The sequence below is a fragment of the Wasmannia auropunctata genome, unplaced genomic scaffold, assembly GCF_000956235.1.
Source record: "Wasmannia auropunctata unplaced genomic scaffold, wasmannia.A_1.0 LD334169.1, whole genome shotgun sequence".
Classification (NCBI taxonomy): Eukaryota; Metazoa; Arthropoda; class Insecta; order Hymenoptera; family Formicidae; genus Wasmannia; species Wasmannia auropunctata.
In genome coordinates this window covers 69,222-95,623 of record NW_012028721.1, presented here as the reverse complement: position 1 = coordinate 95,623, position 26,402 = coordinate 69,222, and the positions used below count along the sequence as shown (strand labels likewise).

At 43.6% G+C, this 26,402-nt stretch overlaps 5 protein-coding genes across 5 annotated transcripts; 2 read left to right on the top strand and 3 right to left on the bottom strand.

Moving 5' to 3' along the window:
- Positions 1 to 122: 122 nt before the first annotated feature.
- Positions 123 to 5,193, top strand: LOC105459704 (26S proteasome non-ATPase regulatory subunit 2). The gene is made up of 4 exons (XM_011705940.1): positions 123 to 326; positions 1,210 to 1,940; positions 2,118 to 3,688; positions 4,061 to 5,193. The coding sequence occupies exons 1-4, from the start codon at positions 249 to 251 to the stop codon at positions 4,360 to 4,362; spliced, it is 2,682 nt and encodes an 893-aa protein (XP_011704242.1). The 5' UTR covers positions 123 to 248; the 3' UTR covers positions 4,363 to 5,193.
- On the bottom strand, positions 4,596 to 11,143 carry LOC105459708 (VWFA and cache domain-containing protein 1). The gene is made up of 9 exons (XM_011705947.1): positions 10,663 to 11,143; positions 10,217 to 10,582; positions 9,763 to 9,936; positions 9,214 to 9,686; positions 8,911 to 9,112; positions 8,575 to 8,821; positions 7,829 to 8,489; positions 7,368 to 7,737; positions 4,596 to 7,288 (listed from the first exon to the last, which is right to left on the bottom strand). The coding sequence occupies exons 1-9, from the start codon at positions 11,141 to 11,143 to the stop codon at positions 6,747 to 6,749; spliced, it is 3,516 nt and encodes a 1,171-aa protein (XP_011704249.1). The 3' UTR covers positions 4,596 to 6,746.
- Positions 11,144 to 12,179: 1,036 nt separating this feature from the next.
- Positions 12,180 to 21,359, top strand: LOC105459699 (myotubularin-related protein 13). The gene is made up of 12 exons (XM_011705934.1): positions 12,180 to 12,873; positions 13,189 to 13,274; positions 13,358 to 13,645; positions 13,743 to 13,962; positions 14,050 to 14,291; positions 14,394 to 18,703; positions 18,779 to 18,926; positions 19,570 to 19,715; positions 19,796 to 20,022; positions 20,154 to 20,360; positions 20,443 to 20,525; positions 20,810 to 21,359. Exons 1-12 carry the CDS (start codon positions 12,774 to 12,776, stop codon positions 20,900 to 20,902), a joined length of 6,150 nt encoding a protein of 2,049 aa, XP_011704236.1. The 5' UTR covers positions 12,180 to 12,773; the 3' UTR covers positions 20,903 to 21,359.
- Positions 21,360 to 21,910: 551 nt separating this feature from the next.
- Positions 21,911 to 23,882, bottom strand: LOC105459700 (zinc finger CCHC-type and RNA-binding motif-containing protein 1-like). Its single transcript, XM_011705935.1, has 4 exons — positions 23,530 to 23,882; positions 23,325 to 23,436; positions 22,273 to 22,617; positions 21,911 to 22,158 (listed from the first exon to the last, which is right to left on the bottom strand). Exons 1-4 carry the CDS (start codon positions 23,649 to 23,651, stop codon positions 22,036 to 22,038), a joined length of 702 nt encoding a protein of 233 aa, XP_011704237.1. The 5' UTR covers positions 23,652 to 23,882; the 3' UTR covers positions 21,911 to 22,035.
- A 77-nt stretch (positions 23,883 to 23,959) lies between these two features.
- On the bottom strand, positions 23,960 to 26,388 carry LOC105459701 (ankyrin-2-like). Its single transcript, XM_011705936.1, has 2 exons — positions 26,257 to 26,388; positions 23,960 to 26,175 (listed from the first exon to the last, which is right to left on the bottom strand). The coding sequence occupies exon 2, from the start codon at positions 26,108 to 26,110 to the stop codon at positions 24,356 to 24,358; it is 1,755 nt and encodes a 584-aa protein (XP_011704238.1). The 5' UTR covers positions 26,111 to 26,175; positions 26,257 to 26,388; the 3' UTR covers positions 23,960 to 24,355.
- Positions 26,389 to 26,402: the final 14 nt, after the last annotated feature.

The following is a 26,402-nucleotide window of genomic DNA, read 5'->3' as shown; positions in this document are numbered from 1 at the left end:
GCACCTCGCCGCTGCACTTGTCGCACTTCAAAGTGAAAACAGCCGAAGGACTTGCCACCTCCGATTTGTAGATGGAGCCACCTTGACGTGTTTTAAATCGACCCGCGATCGCCGCTCTATATAGCGTGTCCATGATGGTGACTCGCAAAACCTCCTGAATGTTCGTCGTAACCTCAAATCTGAGACTGACCGATTGAGAAAAGGAAGGTGTTTGTTTCGCATATCCGTGCATAAACTGAGTGAATAAAATGCCGGAGAGCACGAAAGCGGAGACCAAACCGGTCAAAGAGGTGAAGAACGGCAAGGAGGACGATAAGAATGAACTGGTGAGAAATTAACCTGCACCCAGAGACACTCGTCGCGCTGTCATCGAGGGAGATTTTTGTTTCGTCGATTAAATCCGCAATTTGCAATTCTTGCGCGTCAGTATGTAAATAAAACCGTCGAGTCCGAGGCTCTTGGTGATTTATATTGAATTTTAGCGGTCCCGTAATTGTTGCACAGTCTGCTGCCTTTGCAGTTTCTTTTGTTTTCGTTTTCCAACAATGGGCCGTGTTCTGACGAGTGAATTCTTTGAGATATCAAAATTGAATAATGATTATCAAGATGAATGTATGACGCAGTAAGTTTTTCGCTTATTCGCGTCTTACTGTTAAATTGCAGATCAATTTAATTGCGATCTCACTTTTCCAGCTTTGTCAGTTTATTATTGCGTTGCGCATCCAATATTTATTTATTTAGCACGATTTAAATAGCTGAAAAATGAATTGAAATAGAATTGTAGACATCACATAAAAATGTTATTTAGGCATCAAGATTCAGCGATTTAATTTGAGGAACGTCAATCGTTGACGCTCTCAAATTGAATTACATTATTCATTTACGCGGTCCAATATTCGACTTACTGTTGATCATTATAAATATATTTAATTATGACAATAATACATTTTAATGTTTAGAGAAGAAAAATATACAGGGTGTTCATAAAGTATCGGACTCCCCCCCCCCCCTCTATCTTAGAAAATACTAACTGGATTTCCTAAAAGTTTTGTATTTAAAGTTTTTTATCCAGTTAGTATTTTCTAAGATAGAGGGGGGGGGGGTCCGATACTTTATGAACACCCTGTATATTTTTCTTCTCTAAACATTAAGATGTATTATTGTATATACCCTGTATATTGATAGGAAAAATTGATTTTGTCCTTTCAGTCGGAAGAAGATAAGCTTCTACAGGAAGAATTGACTTTGCTCGTGGAGCGCCTGCAGGATGCCAACACCAAACTGCACTATCCTGCCCTGGAATCCTTGCGTTCGCACATTCGTGCGTCGACAACGTCGATGACGAGCGTGCCGAAGCCGTTGAAATTCATGCGACCTCACTACGACACTATGAAGAGCATACACGAGAGCATGACCAATGTCAAATGTAAGGAAATGTGCTCGGACATTATTTCGGTGCTGGCGATGACGATGGGCGAGGGCCGGGAGTGCTTGAAGTATCGGCTGACGGGCTCGGCACTGGCGATCGGCGAATGGGGGCACGAGTACGTCAGGCATTTGTCGGGAGAACTGGCGGGCGAGTGGGACGAGGAGACAAACGACAACGTCGAAGCGACGAACGAGAAGCTGATCGCTCTGGTCCATGAGATCGTACCGTACAACATGGCGCACAATGCGGAAACGGAAGCGTGCGACCTGCTGATGGAGATCGAGAGGCTGGACCTGCTGGAGCAGTACGTCGACGAAAGTGCGTATCAGCGAGTGTGCCTCTATCTCACGAGCTGCGTGTCGTACGTGGCCGATCCGGAGAACAGCACCCTCCTTCACGTCGCCTGCAAGTTGTATCGCAAGTTCGGCCAATATCCGCAAGCGATCAGGCTGGCGATGCAGCTGAACGATTTGCCGCTCATCGAGTCGATCTTCACGAACTGCCGGGATGTGTAAGCATAATTAGCTTTAGATATTTAATAACTTAATTTTCTTTACTAAGAATATATAATGATATTTGATATCTTCCAAGCAGAAGGTTAAAATTCTTATATAAATAATATATAAATAACGATATTTGATATTTTTCAAGCAGAAAGTTAAAATTCCTATGTATGTTTCTTTTTCAGTTCTGTACAAAAGCAACTGGCTTTCATGCTGGGTCGCCAGCAAATCTTCCTGGAGCTACACGAAGCTACGATAGAGGACGACGATCTGTTCGAGATAATGTCCAACTCTCACTTGAACAATCACTTCCTGAACCTGGCGCGTGAACTGGACATAATGGAGCCGAAGACACCTGAGGACGTCTACAAGTCTCACCTGGAGAACTCGCGGCCGCCGTTCGGCGGCGGCCAGGTCGACTCGGCGCGGCAGAATCTCGCGGCGAGCTTCGTCAACGGTTTCGTGAACGCCGCGTTCGGCCACGACAAGCTGCTGATCGAGGACGGCAACAAGTGGCTGTACAAGAACAAGGAGCACGGCATGCTGAGCGCGACCGCGTCCCTCGGTCTGATCCTGCTGTGGGACGTCGACGGCGGCCTGACGCCGATCGACAAGTACCTGTACTCGTCGGAGGACTACATCAAGTCCGGCGCCTTGCTGGCCTGCGGGATCGTCAACTGCGGCGTGAGAAACGAATGCGATCCCGCCCTGGCTCTGCTCTCCGATTACGTGTTGCACAGCAGCAACACCATGCGTATCGGCGCCATTGTCGGCCTCGGCATCGCGTACGCCGGCTCCAACAGGGAGGGCGTGCTGGGTCTGCTGACGCCGGTCCTCAGCGACACCAAGTCGAGCTGGGAAGTGCTGGGTATGACCGGCCTAGCACTGGGAATGGTCGCCGCCGGTTCCTGCAACGCCTACGTCACCACGGCGATTATGCACACGCTGATGGACAAGTCGGAATCCGATCTCAAGGACACGTACGCGCGATTCCTGGCGCTCGGTCTCGGGCTGTGCTTCCTGGGCAAGCAGGAGGCGGCGGAAGCGATCATAGCGGCCCTGGAGATCGTTCACGAGCCGTTCAGGTCGATGTCGACGACGCTGGTGGAGGTGTGCGCGTACGCCGGCACGGGGAACGTCCTCAAGATCCAGCACCTGCTGCACATCTGCTCGGAGCACTACGAGACGAGTAACGAGAAGGAGGAGAAGAGCGATCGTAAAGACAAGGACAAGAAGGAGGAGAAGAAGGAGGAAAAGGAGAAGGATCTCAGCTCCAGGCAGGCCATCGCCGTCCTTGGCATCGCCCTGATCGCCATGGGGGAGGAGATTGGCGCCGAGATGGCTTACAGGACCTTCGGCCACCTGCTGCGCTACTGCGAGCCCGTGATCCGCCGCTCGGTGCCGCTCGCCCTGGGCCTCATCTCGGTGTCGAATCCGAAGCTGAACATCCTGGACACGCTGTCCAAGTTTTCGCACGACAGCGACCCCGAAGTGGCGCACAACGCGATATTCGCTATGGGGCTGGTCGGCGCCGGTACGAATAATGCGCGTTTGGCCGCCATGTTGAGACAGCTGGCTCAGTTCCACGCGAAGGATCCCAACAATCTCTTCATGGTGCGCATCGCACAAGGCTTGACGCATCTGGGTAAAGGCACGCTCACCCTATCGCCTTATCACAGCGACAGACAGCTGCTCAGTCCCGTTGCTCTGGCCGGTCTTCTGTCGACGCTGATCGGTTTCTTGGACGTGAAAAACAGTGAGTATATTTTTTTTTCACGTAATAAATACATATAAAAATACGCTCTTCGATATTTGCATTTCAAGCTTACTCGCAAGCAGATAAGCTGTACTTTTATGATCGCAACAAGTTCCTTTGATAGCAAATTTGTACAGTATGATCATCTTACGCAATAAAGAATTTTATTTTCTTATTGCTCTACAATTGATCAATCGGTGATTCTTTAGATCCTTAGATTTTTAAACCGTATAAAAAAATCCATAGTGTCAAGTATGACTTCTCTACAATTGATCAATCAGCGATTCTTTAGATTCTTAAATTTTTAGATCATATAAAAAAAATTCGTAGCGTCAAGTATGACCTTTCACTAACGTTGTAATGTACTTTCAGTTATTCTCGGACGTTCACACTACCTCTTGTACACCCTGGCTGCTGCGATGCAACCCAGGATGTTGGTGACATTCGACGAGGATCAAAATCCACTGGCCGTACCGGTGAGAGTCGGACTCGCCGTCGACGTCGTCGGCCAAGCGGGCAAACCGAAGACCATCACAGGCTTCCAAACGCACACCACACCGGTGCTGTTGGCGTACGGCGAGAGAGCGGAACTCGCTACCGAGGAGTACGTGCCACTGACACCGATCATGGAAGGTTTTGTAATCTTAAGAAAGAATCCGGACTTTATACCTTAGTCATCGTAAAATAATCTTGTCGATCATCAATGTACCTCGTACTGAAACTATAAGAATAATATAATAAAAGTGTCTCATTGTCAATCTTGCGTATGCGGAAAAAACGCACGACATCCTCCATACACACACACACACACACTCACTTCCCTTTTTGTAGGATCAAAAAAAGACCGCGTCCCACAATATTTTCGTTACGTTAGCGCAGAAAGGGATAAAAGGCAATAATATATTTATTTAATAGTAAAATGCAGACTTTAATAAGTAAAAAATACTGGTACAATGTATAAAATCTCGCTCGGCATGATTTTTATACTAAGTACACGTCGTGAGAGAAAAAAAAAAGATCGATATAAAACGGCTATTTCACGCTGCATTCTTAGAGCGAACAGTACATCGGTGGACGTTAGTTTTCTTTTTTTATAAGTACCAGAGTCAGGATGGTGTGTACGCGTGTCTCGCGTAAGTCGTCATCGCCACTGTCGGCGTAATTCAAGCCTGCACAACTCGCTGAATACAGACAACGCACTTGTCTCTAAAATAGAAGCGTCGCGTACGACGCACGTGGCAGCAAGTGTGTTAAAGAGTATTAATTTGATTGAGTTGTGAGCCGAGTTGCTCGACGGATCGGCCAGTTGTACAGGCCTGATATAAATTACATCCTAATATTTTCTATATTTTGCCGCTATCTTTTTAACTGAAAAAAAAATGTAGAAATGAAAAGAAGTCTATTACGATCATGTTAGTTTGTTAAAATGTACGTACCGCGCGAAACGCGCATAAACGAAAGTGTACTGTATTATGTCAATAAAATACGTTAATCGTAAAAAAAAACTTTTAAATAATACTTTCATAAAAAAGCTTGTACTATAGCTATAACCATTACAATAATGTAACTTTTGTTCTCACATCGCGACCGCATAATTTACCTTCTAACAATGTTTCCGTATAAAAATACACGAATGTTTAAAGAAACATTTAAACATTACGTTTAGATTTTATATCGATGGTCTCGTATCGATAAGGACAATGGAATATGGAAAATTACATACTCTCTCATTGACATATTATTCCAGATTCCTCTTACTTTTCCGATTTCAATATTTTCGTTGCGATGACTTTTTTGCATTGATAAAATTACGGTTATTGTAAGAAAAATACTTAAAACTATTCACATATAAGAAATACAGAATGTAGATATAGTAGAAAGTAACAATAAAAATCGTACACTATAGGTTCTGTATGTACAGCTTTCTAAAATTATTTTGCACAATTTATTAAGTTTCATCGTTTTGGCACTGTTATTTATGTAAAATCATGATAAGTACGCTGTATAGATCTATTAAAAAAAAAAAAAGAAAAGAAAACTGATGTTTCGACATTTCTAAGAATAAGTCATGGAGTTATAACATATATAAACTGCCGGCAGTCTTATACCATAAAAAGATTTCAAAAAACAAAAAATAAATTTTTCAATGTCTTTGTCTCTTATGTTATCAACCATTAATAGAATCTTTACCTTATATGATTCAACCGCGGACCGGTGATGGCAGTATTTCAGACAATAAGTTAAAATTCACTTGTCCAAACAGGAAGTTGCCATTACTAGCATAAATATTTCATATATCATTAGTTTTCTTAATAATAACAACTATAAAATTTAAATCTCTTGATTTAAACACAAGATGTAGCATAATATGTCAATTGCTTTCGAGATGAGGTTCTCACCTCTTATGTTACATCCTATGTAATTACGAATATATAGCACCTATCCGAATACACTAAAATGTCTAACTTTGTCACATAAAGATATTACTTGGCAAGTCGTAATATTGCTCGTCTAAAATAATATACTTCGATACTTTTACATTTCTAGATCGCTCGATCTATACAATCCGAATTACACAGGTAATTCGCTACTATTTTATCTACTTGTAAAATCGTACTTTAAGTTTCTCGCTGAATATAGCAGCCGTTTAAATTATTTCGTATATAAAACTGGCATATCGTTTTTAGAACTTTTTTTTTTAGAAGACTTTTAATACTCTGTCAAACGTTCTTTAGCACTTGTGTGGAAGGCCTTAGTATTGACATACAGTTTGTAGAAGTTGCGTATGTTTTCAAGCATAATAAAAGATTTATGCTTTTTGTCTCTCGATGATAATAATAATAATATGAACAGTCTTGTGGTAATACAACAGTGTCTTTCGCATCGAAAATCGCAAATAAAATAAATCATCACGTGCATTAAATGGTTTACTTACCGTTTAATTCTTTATGTCCTGAGATATCTGCGAAGAAAATAGCAATCGTGATGATTTCTTACGGCAATCTTTCGAGGAAATTACGTTTGTCTTATCTTTTTAAGTAAATGGCAGTGAAGTCGGTCAGCAGTAATTCGTTTCCATATCGCGATGGACGGTCACAGGCGCTAAAACATGATGTGGCGATCCCAAATATGTCGTGGGGGAAGGCATCTCGACGCCGGATTGCTTAGTCAGATCCGACTCGATGCTAGTTTCTACGGCTAACAGGGGCTCGGATGCGAAGGTCTGCTGCTCGGAATCGTCGTGAGGCGTCATCGTGCTGTACCCGTGATCACTGTCCCCACCGGGTGGCCGTCTGTAGTTGGTGGAAACTTTGTACGGCGATATAGGTGCGACGCTGTCTCTCACGAGGCAATCCAAGTTGCTCTTGATCTGGTCCAGTTCCGCGGGCTCCGGATCGCCCTCGATATGCGTCATGCGCAGCGTGTCGGGCGAGGTGTGGAGATGCAAGCACTGATGCTCCAGTTCACCCGAGTTCACCGATCGGAGCCTGTAGCAGAACAGAATGACGCCTAGAATCAGGAACAGCGCGAGAATTCCACCAGCTACCGGCCCGACCGACGGCCACTCTCGTGCCGCGATCTCGTCCGTCGATTGCGAATCTGAAAAAGAAATTAACGAAATTGTGCTTGGTTATTCAACGGTTAATGCAAATAAACAAAAAAAAAAAGACGAACTTACTGTAAGAGCCGTCGCTGTAAGGTATCAGAGATCCGAAGATTCCCTTAAAACACACGGACATGTCGGAGCAAAACGGTTGTTGCAAAGGCGTCTCTCCGTCGGTGTCGACGTGACACCACTGACAATCCGCGACACCCAAACAGTCTCTCTCCGTTGTATACGATTTGCAATTGGCGGACGGGCATGCCTTCAAATTCATCGGCTCTATCCACGGAGCCTGTAAACTCGAGCCTTGCTCGTATATGGGCGGACAAGGATCCAAAACGTCGAGACTTTGTTGCGTACAGCCGAAAGCGTACAAGGAGCATTCGCAAGGGCACTCGCAACCAGTTTGCTCCATACTTTTGCAATTCAGGCACGAGTGATCCATCTGCAACATTTAATAAACAGATATATTGCAATTATGTGGTATACTTAAAAATGCTTTAGGGTAAAGAGTGCAATAAATTGCGAACTCTCACCGTGCTGCACGGACAGAAGGCTCTGAGCAAGTTACACTGAGTCGTCATGTTGACAACGCCAAGGAATACATTGGTACCCGGTACGGCAGCCACCTGGTATCTAACACAGTGCTCGCCGTGTGCTATGTTAGTGAGCACCTCGTCGAGCGACGTGTTGAACTGATAGTACCTCTGCACGGTGCCGTCCAAGTAACTGGCGCACGATTTCTTCTTCACGAACGAGCCGTGATTCAATATGTCGTTGGCCACCAAGAGCTCCTTGTGCGTCAAATGCTGCTGCTCGATCTTGCCTGTCGCTTCCAACAGCTTCGGATGCGACACCAAGTAGCCCTTGTCGTCCATCAGGAAGCACTTTACCGTCGCGTCGTGACAGAATGGAAACATCTCCAGCAATATTCTCATAATGTAACCCATTGTGACGTCCATGGACAGAACGGCGATTGCATAATTTCCGTTAATCCCCGTAGGGTACTTGACAGTTTGACTCAGAGTGACCACATAGCCTGATCCGCCCGCGTCTAAGTAAGGCGGAGTTAGGATTATCCTGTCAGGCTGCTCCAGCGTTTTCCCGTACCACATTCGTCTCTTGGGATCGAAACCTGAATCCAGTACCATTCCTGGAAATATTTCTAATACGCCGCTGACCGTACTGACGACGTATCTAAAATGATAATGAAATAAATGTAAAGATACTATTTTATGAGCCACTGATAATCATAGGTGAAATTATAATTGTTTATAATTACCTTCTTATTATAAACTTATTTAACGGACTCTCGGCGTGCTGCTTTTTGAAATGTTCCAAAACCTGTGCCAGCGTCGCCACGTCTGGTTTTACGGATGGATGTAAGCCGGGATTGGTCAAAAGACCCGTCACATCCTTTATGTACGCCATGTAGCTTTGTACGTTCACGGCTGAACCCGCTTCCAGTAATTTCAGCTGTTCCATCGGAGATTGAAAGCACCATGGTGATAAATAAATTACGCCCGTTGCTAAAAAAAAAAACAAAAAATATAAGTTTTTAAATATTTACAAATCTTACCAACGATAGTAACTGGAGTAAAAGATTTGACATCCTTACATAAAGTTACAATCTTGTTTCTGTAAACGCAGAGCATGTCTTTATCAACGACAGTTTGAAGCATTAGATCGAGGCGATGATGCAATATATTCGCTGGTAGCGGAGGAGTGATCCTCGCGACGGGCAATATTCCCTCCTCGGCCGTCGATACCAGGCATATTATCAAATCATCGTAAATCAAGTGTTTCCATCTATATCGCTTCTATATTGTACATTAAAGGGAAAAAAATTTTATCTCATTACATTTTCATACGACAAACGTTCATCTTCATACGTTATTTTACGTTATTTTTCGGATCTTACCTGCTCGCCTAACTTGGTTTTCACATCCATGGTCCCTTCGATCTCATTTATCATTCTCGTCACTGTCGCACCGTCTATATTTTCAATATCTTGCAAATGCACCTTAAGCGGTAGCTCAACCATTGTCTCGACCCTGGGAAAATTTTTGTGCATCCAAACCACTCCTTTGCTATCGAAGAATATAGCATGTACGTTTGGACCAACGTTAAAGTACGTTATATCATCGAGGAAATCACGCAGCTTTATATCCAAGGATAACAACGCAGTCTCTGTTATTTGCCCGATAGATATTGCCATTGTCTTGCTATATGGTTCAATATACGGGTCTGATACATAAAAATCTTTCTTAGGATAATCAGGGCATTGCAAGCAAGAAAATAGATTTCCTATCTCATATCCAAGAACATTTTGCATTGGAAAAATTATGATACTGTCATTGCTTAGTCTCCTAATAATAGTGGATGCTTGATGGTCTGAAAATAAATTACGATATGAAAATATTTTCCAAACAATTAAAGTAATGAAATTAAGGTAATGAAATTAGCTTACCTGTAACAATAATAGTTTTGAGATAAGCTTTAACCTTTCCCGAAATTACTTCAAAAATTCTTTGCACATTTGATGCATTTTCTAGTAATTTATTAGTTAAATGCATAATAAGCACTTCACCCCTTAGATTTTGTGTTAGTTTTTTAAAATCAATCTTTGTCATTTCATTCGAATCTGAAAGCAAAATCAAAGTGTGAAATCAACAATATACATATTTAAATATAATAGAAATACTGAATAGCTATAACAATTGCTTATTGAATAAAAGAGGGTTTAATTTTCGGTTCTGTATATAAAACTCCTGAGTAAAAAGTATTACTTCACTAACAGAAACCGTAATAAGAATAAAAATTGAGGATGGACTGGAGATAACTGGATTAAAAAGAGTAACAAATATTATTAGAGTCAAAGACTCAAAAATAGGAACGAAATGATTCGTTTCTATAACAATTACCTGTTCTAGTTAAACTGTCGATGTAACGGGTTAATTGAAACTTGTTAATATCTGTCGCCTTTAACAAGCTATCTCTGCAGAGCTGGGGTGCAGTATTAGCAAGGCCCACAATAGTAACGTTATCCGCTTCAGAAAGCATATCTATAATAGTTTTGGCTGTCATTTGAACCAAAGCTAGCTCGGATTCGGACATGAATCTGCCATGTTCCAAAAGTAAAATGACATTCTTTTCAGGACAGTACTGGGATAACAAAAGCGATCCGACGTTGTAAGCCAACGTGGGTGGTCCACACATTGTATCTGGTTCGTTTATCGGCAGTATGTGCATGCTTTTCCACTCTTGACCTTGCAACTGCCTCGTAAGTTCTGCAATCAAATTCAATAATCAATATCACATATTATCCGGATAGAGGCCAAAAAAACACAATCGTTAGATGAAAGAAGACCTTTCGTGACATCGGTGCATATATCTGAAGCTCTGTTCATCTCCATCATATCGTAATCGGCTAATTGACTAGAATAAATAGTGGGGAGCGAGTTGCGTGCCAGTGTGTGGCGTATGACTTCGTGGACCTGCTTGAAAACGTCGACGTGCGACGTCAGCTTGCCGTCGAGCTTCTCGACCAAGGCACTCAGTTTTGCGTCCAGGTTGCCGGAGACATTCGTGAATTCCATCTCGTTGATCATCGCCTGGAACGAGGAGGCGCCGAGCTCCTCGTCGGCGACGGATCGCAGCGTCCTCGACAGGTGCGTCGCGACGTCGCGCAGGCACATGCCGTTCAGCGGCTCGGCCGGCACCTGTTTGCGCATCGGCTTGCCGAACTGGCACCTGGCGGCGACGCCGCCGCCGTCGTCGGCGGCGGCCACGCAGAGACACGCCAGTGCCAACGCCGTGCCCACGCACAAGATCCTGCTGTTTGCAGCCATCCCAGGGAAGTCGCGGCGGCGGCTGCCTCCTCGGCGACGAGCGTCCCTCAACGTAATCATAACCTCACGAATTCGCATCACGACGGTAACAGCACTAACAGCTCGTGCCGGCGATAAACGAGCATTTCAAATCTCAAGCAGCGTCGTCGCCGTCGTCGCGGTGTCGCGCGATCCTGGACGCCGTGCCTCCCGACTCACGCATGACGCGCGTGGATCGCATCAACGCACTCGAGCGTCGTTCCTGTTTCGACACTTCGTACACAATATGGCGTCTAAAAAAAAAAGTATTCCATCGCAACTATTTTTTCTGACGAATATTATAACATAGTGTGATTCCTCATCATCAACATCATCGTGGAAGGCGAGGATAAAGACTTCAAATAAAGATGTACAAATATTACGGCTAGTAACAATGATTAGTGAAATGCATAAAGAGGTTATGGCGAAGAAAAAAAAAAGTTTAAAAATTATATAGAATTTATTACACGAGAAATGAATTCAAGGAACTCAGACGAGACAAGTAATTCGGCATTGCATGTGAAACTCATTAATTTTAACCTATTTTAACTTGTATTAAAAAATTATTGTTTCATGAAGGGACAATTTCTTTTGTCTCAAATGCAATCCCATCTAGATATTCGTATATCACGGACCGATCAAATCTGTGGACAAAATTCCCGTTTTTTTTTTTTAATAAATATACCGATGCGTTCCGAAACGCCTGAAAAAAGTTTTAACCGCAACGGACACGTATTTTGAATTTCTTTCATATATTTATTACATCGAAACATTTCGGCGAGATCTCGGATATTTTTCTTAATTCACATTAAACCAATGTATTCTCTGGCCCTACAATATTAATTCCCGCAGTGTTGTCCGGATAATTTTAACTGCAGCCGGCAAACGACGAAAAGAAAAAAGGAAAAAAAAAAAGACCGCGTCGAACGTCCGGGCGACGCGGGGCTCTCATCTTCGGTTTGCGTAATCGCGGGATGTTTCGGGCCCGTGCACCACCAGCACCAGCGAGAGCCCAACAAAACACCCAATGTGGCGGTTTGCGTTTGGCAGGTTATGGATTGAGGTTTCGGGGTGTGGCATCGTTATTCGGCGGGTCCGCGCGGGACGTTGCGAGACGCGGCAGTAGCGGCGCGACGATGTCGCGTTGAAATTAAGTAGCGCTCGGAGGCGCGCGCGCGCGCGACGATCGGCAAGGTGTCCCTTCGCGGAAATCTCGCTCGCTCCGTGTCTCTCTCTCTCTCTCTCTCTCTCTCTCTCTCTTCTTTTTTTTTCTCCCCTTCGCATCTCTCGCGGACGTGCGAGGATCTCGGTGCGTTACTTCCGCGATTCCGCGGCTTGACGTTTTTTTTCCTCCCCCCTCCCCCGCTCCCGGTGACGCCGTTGACGACGGTGGTGGTGGTTGACAACAGCCGCGAGTGAAAAATCGCGAACGCGGTTGGTGCCCGATCGCGCGAGCTATGCACGGGACGTTTTCGAGCCGTTCCCCGCGTTGACGCGCCGCGCGTCCTACGCGCCGCTCCTCCACGTTCGACACGAGGGTACGGGGACGAGCTGCCGCAGGGAGGCGGGAGGCCACGGTCCATGAGATCACGTGCAACAAACACGACGTGGGATGTTGAGCGCAACCACCCCCACTCAGCCCCACGAGTACACCGAGATGTCTCGGTTAGCCGACTACTTTGTCGTGGTCGGCTACGATCACGAGAAAGAAAGTGAGTTTGTTGTCGAGGGATGCACCTGACGCTCGTCGTTTAGGCTTGCATCCTTCTGTTTCTCTCTCTCTCTCTCTTTGTTTGGTATTTTAAAAGTTCAATTTTATTATATTTTCATCCAAATGATTTTAACTCCAGACGTTGGAGAAAGAGTGACGGGAAAATTAACTTGGTGTAATTATAGAAAATAACAGATACACAGTTTAACCTTCTGCACAGATGCGAGTTCTTGGCCGCTTCGCATGGTCTCATTTGTTGCACCAACATCGCCAAATATATTGTGCATCTGTTTACATGTACGTGTTGCAATTGCAGGGGGTGGTGTGAGTAGCGGAGTTATATTACAACGATTCCCGGAGAAGGACTGGCCGGATACACCTTTCATCGAAGGGATAGAATGGGTAAAAACTATTTCCGAACGACGAGATCTGTCGTAACGTCGATATCGTCGTGTTGCTTATATCGTATATACCGTCTCTTGCAGTTTTGTCAACCGCAAGGATGGGCCTTGTCAACGGAGAGGCAGGAGCCGCGCTTCTTTGTCTCGATATTGACGGATATCGACGCAAATCGGCATTACTGCGCCTGCATGTGCTTCAACGAAACGGTGTCGATCGTGCCAAGCAAACCCGTGGACGAGGAGGAGGATCCCGTGGACGGGGACAGTCGCCCCTTGGTCAGGGCGATACCCGCCATTGCACATCATAGCATTATGTACGCACCCAAATGTCTGGTGCTGGTTTCCAGACTCGATTACATAGAAACGTTTAGAGTATGTGGATATATTCAATTATACATTCAATGACATTAATACCACCAAAACTATGCGTGCCATCAATTTATTAATGACGATTTATTGTCTCTTGTAGAACTGTCTTGGCATTATATACACGGTGTACGTGGAGAATCTTGGTATACCGTTAGAGACGTTAGTCGGAAACATATTAGGATGTATTCAAGTACCTCCCGCTGGTGGGCCGCAGGTGCGATTCAGCATCGGAGCGGGGGATCGTCAGGCGCTGCAACCACCAATTAGTCCTTCTCTTCCTATTACTCACACTAGTGTAAATTTATTATTTCAGCAATTAGGTAAGAATGCGCTTAACGAAGTGCATGCATTCTTTAATGCCGTTGATGCGCGCTTATCAGCTGATTACGTTTGACGTTTGCTTCTAGGTATTCGCAATGTGTTAGTGTTATTTTGTGCAGTCATGACAGAACACAAAATACTTTTCCACTCTGCCAGTTATTCACGACTGACCGAAGGTTGCCGCGCCCTGACAGCGTTGATGTATCCGTTCAGATATTCGCACGTCTACATTCCCCTTTTGCCAGCGGCTTTAGTCGAAATACTCAGCACTCCGACACCGTTCATCATGGGCGTACACAGTTCGTTGAAGCACGAAGTTGCTGAACTTGTAAGGCCAATTTCTCTTTCTATAACATATAACTATGAAGAGAAATCATTTCGATTGCCAATTATTTTTAACGCTTTCACCCACGACCTTCGTGTTTCGCAGATGGATGTAATAGTCGCCGATCTGGACGGTGGTTCCTTAACGGTTCCGGACGGTGTCTCGCTCGCCCTACTGCCGGAGCCGTTGCTCTCGCAAACGCAAGACGCGCTGTCCCTCGTGTTACAGCCGGAATTGGCGTGCGCGGATTACGCGTTTCCTCCGCTCGCCACTCGGGCCCCGCACTCTCCCATGCTCGACAAGGAACTCAGGGCGGTGTTTATGCGAACCTTTGCTCAATTGTTGCAAGGATACCGTAGCTGTCTGACGTTGATACGAATACACCCGAAGCCCGTAATCACCTTTCACAAAGCCGCGTTTCTCGGGGAGAGAGGCCTGACGGATTGCGACTTCACCACGAGAGTTCTGGACTGCATGTTTTTTACGTCTTTCATCGCGGAAAGGGGCCCGCCGTGGAGGCCTTGCGACGTGTGGGACGAGTTGTACAGTAATTTGAGTGACCAGCTGAAGCAGGAGGCGCAGGATCATCGGGTAATCCTGACGCACATCCAGGAGCTGGCGCAACAGTTGTACTTGAACGAGAATCCGAATCCTCAGCCGTACGTGCAGAAGATCCTGAAGCCACCCGATGGCGCGTTCGCGAGGATTCACCAGCCACTCTTGCCACGCATCAATCCGGAGCAGGTCCAAGCGATCATCGACGAGGGTCTCGCGAAGAATAATCTCAAGGTCAGACTGTCGTCCCTGCGGCCGATTCAACCTCGCATCGTGCCCATGGGTCCGCACATCTCGTTCGTTCATGACACAAGACACCTGGTGAGCAACTCTGCTCGCAGACTAGAGGTGTTGCGCAATTGCATCAACTGTATATTCGAGAATAAGATCTCGGACGCTCGCAAGACGTTCCCGGCCGTCTTGCGTGCTCTGAAGAGCAAAGCGGCTCGTTTGGCGCTCTGCATGGAGTTGTCGCAGCACGTCGTCGGGAACAAGGCCATGCTGGAGCATCAGCAGTTCGATCTGGTGGTGCGTCTGATGAATTGCGCGCTGCAGGACGACTCGTCGATGGACGAGCACGGGGTCGCCGCTGCCCTGCTGCCGCTCGCCACCGCGTTCTGCAGGAAGTTGTGCACCGGCGTGATTCAGTTCGCGTACACCTGCATTCAGGAGCACCCGGTGTGGCAGAATCAACAGTTTTGGGAGGACGCGTTCTATCTGGACGTGCAGAAAGACGTCAAACGCCTGTATCTGCCGGGCGACAATTCGCCACCCAGGCTCATGAACGACGGCATTCTGAGTCCGATCAGCCCTCGGGACGGCAAAGAGTTTCCGTACCGCGATCGCTATTCCATCTATCAGGCTCAGGAACCGTCGGCGTTGGAGATAGCCGCGGATCAGATGCGGATCTGGCTGTCCATCGATCCCGAGAAGCAGAAGGAACTGGTGAATAGTGAGGAGAGTACCATGTACAGCCAGGCCATTCATTACGCCAACCGGATGGTCTACTTACTGGTGCCGCTGGACATCGGCTCGAAGACGCATCGCCAGGATCACATCTACGACGAGGAGCGCGCCAGTAACAGCATCACGAACAGCGTGGCGAGCGACAGCGGTGACGCCGAGTCCGGTTTCGAGGAGACCGACCCAGGCGAGACCGGCAGTGCCGTGATTCGGATGGTCTCGCGATTCGTCGATCGCGTGTGCACCGAGGGCGGCGTCAGCGCCGAGCACGTGCGTTGCCTGCATCAGATGGTCCCGGGTGTCGTTCACATGCACATCGAGACGCTCGAGGCGGTCCACAGGGAGAGCAAGAGGCTGCCGCCGATACAAAAGCCGAAGATCCTGACGCCGAACATGCTGCCCGGCGAGGAGGTGATAATGGACGGCTTGCGCGTTTACCTGCTGCCGGACGGCAGGGAGGAGAGCTCCTCAGGATTACCCAAGATACCGCCTCTCTTGCCAGCCGAGGGTGCGATCTTCCTCACGAATTATAGAATAGTGTTCAAGGGTATACCCTGCGACCCGTTCGCCTGCGAGCAACTGGTCGTCCGTGCTTTCCCCGTGACGTCTCTGACCAAGGAGAAGCGTGTCGCCGTGCAGCATCTGGCGCACTTGGACCAGTGCCTGCAAGAGGGTCTGCAACTACGCTCTTGCACGTTCCAGTTGATAAAATTGGCCTTCGACGAGGAGGTCACACCCGAGAATATCGACACTCTGCGGAAATTGGTTCACAAGGCCAGATACCCGCCGCACATCTTCCACCATTTCGCGTTCAACGGTCAAGTCCTGGTCACGCAAACGGCGCATCACAAGGGCAAGGAGAAGAACGCCACCCTGAAAGGCTTCGCGAAGAAGACGCTGTTGAAGACCGCGCGGAAGGCAGGTTTCAAGCCGAAGCAGTCGTCCAAGCGGCAAAAGTACGTGCTGCCGAATATGAATCTCATCAACAGCAACAACAAGTACATGACGTCGCCCGGTCGAATGAGCCTGCCGATGACCGACAACAACGAGCTCAGCCACGACGACGATCTCAGCGTGGACGATTTCGAGATACCCGGCGTGGTGACGCAACCGCCGACCGACGCCAAGACTCTCGAACGTTTGTCCGAGCGTAGCTACGTCAGGGACTGGTACCGGCTGGGCCTCTATACGAACGGGCCGCACAACAATCGTCGCAACGAACCCTTCCGGCTGACCTCGGTGAACTGCGCCTACATGATTTGCCGGAGCTACCCCGCGCTCCTGATCGTGCCCACTTCCGTGTCGGACGAGAGCATCCGGCGGTTCTGCCGACTTCATCGTCACAGCAGAATGCCAGTTGTCACCTGGAGGCATCCGCGAACGAAAGCGTTGCTGATTAGGGGCGCGGGTTACCACGGGAAGGGCGTGATGGGCATGCTGAAGGCCCATCCGACCTCCGGCAGCAATCTGAAGACCACGTCCTCGGAGACGACCTCTTCTCTAGAGCAGGAGAAGTACATGATGGCGCTCGTCGCCGCGACACCGCTCTCCGTGCTGCGGCAAGGTTCCGCCTGGGGTATGTCCGACAGCTCTCTAAGTATAGACTCTCTACTGCTGGCGGCGGAAGATCGCAACGCCACGCCGGAACAGTCGCGCCGCAATCCGTTCAACAAACCCCTCGGCACTCTCAGCTCGTCCGGCGGCAAGGGTCCCAAGAATTTCGGTCGGTGGGGCTCCCTGAAGGACAAACGGCACAATTCGCAGGCTTCCCTAACGTCCGTTCATCATCAGCGCGGAACTGTCAGGCATTCCGCGGACTCCGACAGCGGTACGGAGTGCGTTCACACGTTTCAGCGCGCCGCTCTCTACATTCTGGGCGAGAAGGCGCACATGAAGGGCGTGAAGGCGGAATCCACCCCCAAGACGGACTTCATTCCGGTAGAGTATTACGACGTGAGACACACGAAAGCTGCATTTAAGAAGCTGATGCGAGCGTGCGTGCCCAGCTCGCCGAACGTGGAGCCCGATCAGAGCTTCTACAGGCTCATCGAGAGCTCGGAATGGCTCCAGCAGCTGCAGAGCCTGATGCAGCTAGCGGGGGCGGTCATCGACCTCATGGACATGCAGGGCTCGTCGGTGGCCGTTTGCCTGGAGGACGGCTGGGACACCACGACCACCGTTTGCTCCATCGCGCAGGTGTGCCTCGATCCGCACTACCGTACGATCGACGGCTTCAGGACCCTGATCGAGAAGGAGTGGCTCGGATTCGGGCACAGATTCGGCCACAGGAGCAATCTCGCCGCGAATTCGCAGACGACGAACTTCACGCCTACGTTCCTACAGTTCCTCGACATAGTGCATCAGATACAGAAGCAGTTTCCCCTGGCCTTCGAGTTCAACGAGTACTACTTGAAGTTCTTAGCCTACCACTCGGTGTCCTGCCGCTTTCGCACGTTTCTGCTGGACTGCGAGTTCGACCGGGTAGAATGCGGTATCACCGCCATCGAGGACAAGAGAGGCTCGCTGACGAGTCATCACAAGGGCGTGGACACCGGTAGCGACGACGACACGATCTATCCCGGCGGTAGACTGGCGGGAACGAACAAGCAAACGTTCGGCTGCAACCTCGGGCAGAGTATATTCGACTATATAGAGAAGCAGCACGCGAGATGTCCGCTGTTTTACAATTTTATGTACACGCCGAACGCGGAGAATCCAGTTCTGCGACCGGTCTCGCATCTGCCGAGCCTGGACATCTGGCAGTTTTACCTGGAGGAGGAACTGGCCCACGGTCCGGCATACGATCTGGAAGTGCTGCAGCAGGATTCCCAGCAGGAGGAGGAGGCCGAGGCTGCGGATGGCGTGGTTAAGAGCAATCGTAAAGTGGTCACTCAGGGGTGATTATTACTTCAAATGCCACATTTAGCGCTCGCAAGGAAATCGTGAAGTTCACAGATCACGATCTTTTCCAGATACGACGGAGTCAGCACAATGGTGCCCGATCAGTTCTCACATCTTTTAGAGGAAATTCACAAGTTGGAGACCGAATTGGGACATTTACCGCAAAAATGGAAAGTACTCTGGGATAAGCTTGAATTACCGAACACCGATTCCCTTGCTGTAAGTCATAAGAGAATATTCATATAAAAAATATTTTATGCCGAGTTATTCTTGCATCATTATCGCAAGAAAAATATATTTTACACTAAATATACCGTTGCATAATTTACTTCGGAATTATATTATTCTTTTTTGGAATATTGAGATATTTTTTATCGGGCTTTCTTGAAGAATTACGAATTAAAATCACATGAGAGAATTCGCTCGCAATTACCTCGCAATCCTGTTACATAATTCAGTTGTTGAAAAGCAGTGTTAGATAACACATTGTTATTGGATGTTATTTTGTATTAAATTTTTGTCAAAATGATTAAAAAAGAATATATAAAAGAATGTAAAATATTAATTGAATTTATTTCGATGTATCAAAGATATGAGATATCTTTGAACTTTGTTGCAGCCCGAATATATTTTTACATAATTTAGTTGTTGAAAAGCAGTGTTAGGTAACACATTGTTATTGGATGTTATTTTGTATTAAATTTGTGTCAAAATGATTAAAAAAGAATATATAAAAGAATGTAAAATATTAATTGAATTTATTTCGATGTATCAAATATGAGATATCTTTAAACTTTGTTGCAGCCCGAATATATTTGGTACAACTATTGTAAAGCCATTGATTGATTTTTTCTTTTTCCAGCGGCACGCGTCGTTCAGCACGGCACTCGTACGGTACCACGGTCGATTGATTCATAAACGTTCTACTTTGGAACTGTTATTGCGCGGCAAACTCGCCGGTGGAAGCACTACCGGAAACGAAGGCTCCGTGTACGCGCATCCACACAGGTATTCTCATTGCCGATCTGTACAATACGCTCGAATTGATTGAATGTATTTCGCGAATGCGAAACGTGTTTTTGCCAAAGGTTCGAACGATTGGATTCCGCGACGCCGACCCACTGCGACGCGTGTTCTGGCGTGTTATGGGGCCCCGTGAAGGCTGGACTGAGGTGCATCGATTGCGGCCACGTGTGCCACGACAAATGCGCGGACGCTGTGCCAAAGAATTGCACAAAATACAAGGCTGTGACGGACAATCTCCAGACTCACACGCTCACGAGAAGCGGCGGCGATAACGGAAGCGTAAACTCAAGTACGCGCCGATTTTCATTTGATCTGAATGGCTAATTAAGCGTTTCTCACATATAATCTTCATAGCAGCAACTATTATTTTCAACCTACTTTCGCGCTGCTGCGTATATTAATACGAGCTACCTCTTGCAGGTGTAACAACAATACAAACGTCTTCCCAGCAATATTATGAACAGTTCTCGAGTAATGTGGCGGAAAATCGAACCCACGAGGGCTATCTTTATAAACGGGGAGCTCTGTTAAAGGGCTGGAAGCAAAGATGGTTCGTGCTGGATTCTATAAAGCATCAACTGAGATATTACGACGCAGTGGAAGACTCGCACTGTAAAGGGTACATAGGTGTGTCATCGAATTTTTAAGAAATGATACGAGAGAAAGCTTGAAAGTAGCCCGAGTGTCATCATAAATTCACGTGTTACAGATTTGGCTGAGGTGGTATCTGTTAATCCAGCTGCGCCGATGCCCGGACCACCAAAGAAAACGGACGATAAATCCTTTTTTGATGTAAGTACACAATTTTATTGTAATAGAAAAATACACGCGATTTAAATACAATGTTTTATGTAAAAAGGAGCTTTTCAACATCAATAATTAATAATCAAGATTAAGTTTAAAATACAAATTTTTATGTTAGCAATTTTTCAGTCTTTCTTTTTTAATTTTGCGAATAAATAATTTAATTTATAAAAACTAAAATCAATAAATTAATTAACCTTTGTATAATACTGTTGAAATGTGATTTTTGCCGTATTGGAAAGATAATGAAACTTTCTTCTTTTTTTTTACAGCTTCGTACAAACAGACGAACATACAACTTCTGCGCTGCTGACGCAACCACGGCGCAGGAATGGATCGAAAAGGTTCAAGCGTGCTTACAATAAGTGTCGCAGCGCTTGACCATAGCACTAATTTCAAATTCTGGATGTGACTGACATGAAGAAAAAAAAACATAGATTTTAATTTTGTTACATAATCTTGTATAGTCTAATTGTATGCATCATAGACTGCAGTAATCTTGCTTTAAGTATTTTAAAATGCAAACTCTCTCGTTGGACTGAAAAATAGTATCATAAATTAAATGTGATACATCCATATCCTCAATATAGGATTAGTATGTGAATATAATGTACATTTTTTTGTGATTATGTCGTTATGTTAAATTTGTTTATTCATCCAGCTGGAAGATGAGAGATCGTTATATAAATGCGTCGCGCCTAAATTTTTTTTTATTTTGTTTAATATATTTTTTTCAACATTAAATTATATCAAGGATTATAAAACGAGTATAGCGTATAACAAATTGTGTACGTCCATCGAAATATATACAGTTTGTCTCAAGATTATCACGTATTCTGTGAGTTCTTTACGCGAATTTGGAATCAATTCTTCCTTAACAAAAGCACTGATTATAAATTACTAAAAAAATTAACGATTGCTAACTGCGTTTTCAACGGAGTTTTTTAAAATTTGGATTCTGTCGCATCATCAAAATGACTAATATTTGAAATGTGTGAGAGTAGAAAAATGATGTACAGTTCAATTTTTATTAAGATTAAATTACTAAATTGTTGAAAGTTCTCTTATTCCCTTTTACAAAATAAATAAATGAAACTCACAATCAACTTGGGACATTCTGTACATATATACATACATATACATATATATACATACATATATTATGTATATCTATATGTATGCATATACATATTTATATATACAATTGCTTTAGTGTTGTGTAATTAATACTATTTCTTGATAGATTGCGACCTTGTTTGTTAAAAGTGTTAAATTCAAAGCTTATATGAGAAAGACACAATTTCTATCTCTAAATATGTTAAAAATATTTGATTACTACACCTGCCATGCTGACAGTAAAATTAAATTAAGAATACATTTGGGAGTATTTATTATAGCTTGAAATTCGTACTTTGAAAACAAAGGCGATACTATTTATATTTATATACATTTATCAATATACACTACCTTCGGTATTTTACTTCATATTATATACATATTATTCACTAAAATCCTCTTCGTCGCTGAAATAATTATTCTTTTTATAGCGTTTCCTCGGCAAGGCTTCTCTTCGATCATATTCGTCTGTTGCTTCTCTACGTTCCATTTCAGTCCGTCTTTGCTGAAATATAAAGTGACCTGAGTAAAAATTGTAATTTTTTCGCTCTATAAAAATATCTCATTTCATTCTCCTCTCTTCAAGCTTCAATTAAAAATTCAAAAATCATGATTATACCTCAAGCGCGATAACGGCACTCAGTGTTTCTGGCTCCTCTTCCGTGTCATCGACATAATCGTCGTCGACGTCACGTTGCCGTTTCTTTGTCGCTTCATCATCACTGTCGCTATCAAAGTAACTCGTACTGTACTTCTCTTGTTTCACATTTTTCTTTCGTATCTTAATTTTTTTTGCCGGCGGTGCTCTGGGACCTAATGTGTTATTGCCGCAGCAATACGACAAATGTCCTTCCTTGCCGCATTCGTAGCACTGCGACTTGTCGGGATAATCCCTACGGCGTATGAATTCAGCGCTGCGACCATTGTCAATTGCTATTGAACTTTTCAGAGTACGACCCTGTACCTAACAATAAAAAGAAAGGATAAGAACGTTAACAATAAATAATCTATGGTGCTAAAATTGAAAATTGTGGCTTCACTCTTTCGTCTTTTATTTTTAAAATTAAGGAAGGATAAATTAACTTTACAATTAATATTCCACCAGAACAATATTCTATGTAAGCTAAACGTTCCATTTTTAATTTTCTATTTTAGATTTACTAATAAAATAAACAATTTAATTAATATTTCAAATAATATATGAATCTCTTTTCAGTTTTGAAATTTATATACAGTCACAGAAATGCACACGCGAATTAATGCTATTGAACTTTTCAGAGTAGGACTCTGTATCTAACAATAAAAAGAAAGGATAAGAACGTTAACAATAAATAATCTATGGTGCTATTTTAAATTGTAGCGTCAATCTTTGACTTCTATTTTTAAAATTAAGGAAAGATAAATTAACTTTACAATTAATATTCCACCAGAACAATATTCTATGTAAGCTAAACGTTCTTTAATTCTCTTTAATTTTCTATTTTAGATTTACTAATAAAATAAACAATTTAATTAATATTTCAAATGATATACCAATCTCTTTCCACTTTTGAAATTATACAGAAATGCACACGCGAATTGATGCTCGAGTGACTATACGAGGAGGCACGACCGCTTGAATGCGCGGTCGTCAAACAATTAGAAAAATAGATAGTGGAAATTGAAATTTACCTCTGTGTTATTGAGACCTTTCGCACAAGCCACGGCCTCTTCCGTCTTGAGAAATTGCACGAAGGCGACGCCGCGACTGCGACGCGTTATCTTGTCTTTCAATATCGTTACTCTGCGAATAAATGACGTGATATTTAGTATTTATACGATGTGTACGTGCGACGGACACGATAAATTTAAGTAAAAAAAAAAAAATGTAACTCACTTGACAATTTTCCCATAACTTTCCAACAACTGATGTACGTCGTTGTTGGTTAAGGAGAACGGTAAATTCGACACGTAAACAGTCGATTTACTCGGAGCGCACGTATTTGGACGACCGCTCATATTTTTGCGAATTTATCTTTACAAAAATTACGACAAAGATTCTACATTCGAATGTCTTTTCTCTTCGAACATTGAACTTTAAATTATCTCATCAAGAAAGAACATGAACGTGCCATGAAGACGAGACGGAGATTAGGAGGGTTTTTGGAGTAATCACTCAGCTGGTGAGTTTGCGCCTTTAACCAAATTGAGGTTATATGACGCCGACTGGTCCCGACACTCCCGACGGAGGTTAGTTTCTAATTTAGGTTAGGATGAAATAAAAAATTACGGATGCAGTTGGAACATTGATCTACTTACGATATAAATTTTTATAATATATATATTGCATTTATTTATTTATATTTTTCCATATAAATGTGTACAGTCGAAAGTGTAAAACATAGTCGATATATAATATAAGTCAAACTATTTTAAATATAATATTTTTATTATCTTGCAATGTTTAAGTTTCTGTAATAAATTCAGGTATTTATACACACTCTCTTTTAACGCAATAAAGATACCTAATAGAATCAAATGGTAAACTTGTAGCTGTGATTTGGAGTATGAAGTAGCCCATATACCAAAAATTCGTATTTTTTTCTATATCTACTTTCCCTTAATTTTATTCTATAGCTTGCTGAAACCCAGGTATTATGATTTAAGTATAATATAACAATAACTTAGGTTTTACTTTTATATAAACATTTCAATAGTATTATTCAAAGTTTTAAGCTTTTAACTTCACTTTCTATATTAATGTCTTGTAAATTTTTAACTGAAGAAAAAGCAAACTGTAATCTCTGGTTGATTGATTTTAAAAACATTTTTACAGAACTATCAATATCAATTTCAACCATTCCTATGAACGATATTACATCTTTCTTTAACTCACTATGCAATAACTCATAATATTTTGTGCCTTGCCCTTTGGAAACGAAGCATTCAGCTTTCCCACCGTAAGCTTCATCTGTATACCCTCGCGTTATGTGTTTTGGATCAAATTCTAGTGTTACCAGCACATTATTTATTGACTGTATGCTTTTATTATCTATCGAACCAGATACACAATTGTATAGCTGAACTAAATGATGTGCATGTAACAGGTAATAAGAACCTTTCTTAAGAGTTTTCCAACGAGTATTCTTTTTCGAGCCATATGATTGCGACATGCTCAGTAACGAAGGAAGGCAATGCTCAGAAAAATGGATATGCAGCTCTGCAGCACATTTAAGACTTTCAAGTTGAGCCAACTTACATTCAGGGCTAAACTGTAATTGAACTGGATCATTCAGCATTTCTAACAATTTACTCGCGACATTCTTGTGTCCATTAGATACAGCAACTTGCAATAATGTATTCCCTTGATTATTAAGAGCTCTTGTTACAGCTAAAAACTCATCTTGCTTTACTGCCTTTAACTTGTTGATAATTTCAACATTGCCTTTTTTTGTATCTTCAAACAATTCTTCAACTAATTTCAGGAAGTTAGCAACTTTCTGATTCTTGGAAAGATTAATAGGTGTTTTGCCTTCTTTATTCTCAATGTTGTAAGTTGCACCATGTTGTAATAAAGATTTTACAACTTCTAAGAAGCCATTTTTAGCCGCAACATGAAGTGATGTAGTATCATCAGAAGCTGTTTTAGCATCAATAAAGCCATTTACTTTATCACGATTTACATATTGTAATAAAACTTCAACAACTTCTTTGAAACCTTTGGAAGAAGCTATATGTAATGGCGTATTGCTCTTGTTGGTAATTTCAGTAACTTCAGCTCCATTTTTTAATAAGATGCTTACAATATCTATGTTACCATTGTTAACGGCATAGTGTAACGATGTTCTTCCATCGGTATCTTTGAAGTTGACAACCACCCCCCTTTTGATGCAATTCTCGACTGCTAAAAGATTGTCATTTTCCATGGCCTCAAGTAACTTTTCAGAAAAAGACTGTAATCTCTGCTTGATTGACTCTAAAAACCTTTGTACAGGAATATCAATATTAAGTTCAACCATTTCTATGAACGATCTTACATCTTTCTTTAACTCACTATGCAATAACTCATAATATTTTGTGCCTTGCCCTTTGGAAACGAAGCATTTAGTTTCCCCACCGTAAGCTTCATCTGTATACCCATACGTTATGTGTTTTCGATCAAATTCTAGCGTTACCAGCATATCATTTACTGACTGTATGCTTTTATTATCTATCGAACCAAGTACACAATCTTTATATATCTGAACTAAGCTATATGCATTTCCTAGGTAATAAGAACCTTCCTTAAGAGTGTTCCAAGGAGAAGTATTCTTTTCCGAGTCATATGGATGCAACACTTGCAACATTCTCCGCAACATACGAAGGTAAATCTTAGAATAAGAAATATGCAGCTCTGCAGCACATTTAAGCTTTTCAAGTTGATCCAACTCACATTCAGGGCTAGACTGTGATTGAACTGGAGGTAGCTCTTTCAGCATTTCTAACAATTTACTCGCGACATTTTTGTGTCCATTAGCTACAGCAACTTGCAATAATGTATTCCCTTGATTATTAAGAGCGCTTGTTACAGCTAAAAACTCATCTTGCTTTACTGCCCTTAACTTGTTGATAATTTTAATATTACCTTTTTTTGTATCTTTAAACAATTCTTCAACTAATTTCAGGAAGTTAGCAACTTTCTGATTCTTGGAAAGATTAATAGGTGTTTTGCCTTCTTTATTCTCAATGTTGTAAGTTGCACCATGTTGTAATAAAGATTTTAGATCGGAA

Bases quoted from the DNA above. Each gene is read 5' to 3' on its own strand.
- LOC105459699 (XM_011705934.1), top strand. From the start codon at position 12,774: ATGTTGAGCGCAACCACCCCCACTCAGCCCCACGAGTACACCGAGATG. The intron at 18,704-18,778 runs GTGATTATTACT...GATCTTTTCCAG, and splicing joins CGTAAAGTGGTCACTCAGGG to ATACGACGGAGTCAGCACAA. The intron at 19,716-19,795 runs GTATTCTCATTG...TTTTTGCCAAAG, and splicing joins GTGTACGCGCATCCACACAG to GTTCGAACGATTGGATTCCG.
- LOC105459704 (XM_011705940.1), top strand. From the start codon at position 249: ATGCCGGAGAGCACGAAAGCGGAGACCAAACCGGTCAAAGAGGTGAAG. The intron at 327-1,209 runs GTGAGAAATTAA...TTGTCCTTTCAG, and splicing joins AGGACGATAAGAATGAACTG to TCGGAAGAAGATAAGCTTCT. The intron at 1,941-2,117 runs GTAAGCATAATT...TTTCTTTTTCAG, and splicing joins TTCACGAACTGCCGGGATGT to TTCTGTACAAAAGCAACTGG.
- LOC105459701 (XM_011705936.1), bottom strand. From the start codon at position 26,110: ATGCTGAAAGAGCTACCTCCAGTTCAATCACAGTCTAGCCCTGAATGT.
- LOC105459700 (XM_011705935.1), bottom strand. From the start codon at position 23,651: ATGAGCGGTCGTCCAAATACGTGCGCTCCGAGTAAATCGACTGTTTAC. The intron at 23,437-23,529 runs GTGAGTTACATT...ATTTATTCGCAG, and splicing joins AGTTATGGGAAAATTGTCAA to AGTAACGATATTGAAAGACA. The intron at 22,618-23,324 runs GTAAATTTCAAT...TTTTATTGTTAG, and splicing joins AAGGTCTCAATAACACAGAG to GTACAGGGTCGTACTCTGAA.
- LOC105459708 (XM_011705947.1), bottom strand. From the start codon at position 11,143: ATGGCTGCAAACAGCAGGATCTTGTGCGTGGGCACGGCGTTGGCACTG. The intron at 8,822-8,910 runs GTAAGGATGTCA...TTTTTTTTTTAG, and splicing joins AAACAAGATTGTAACTTTAT to CAACGGGCGTAATTTATTTA. The intron at 8,490-8,574 runs GTAATTATAAAC...TTATCATTTTAG, and splicing joins AATAAGTTTATAATAAGAAG to ATACGTCGTCAGTACGGTCA.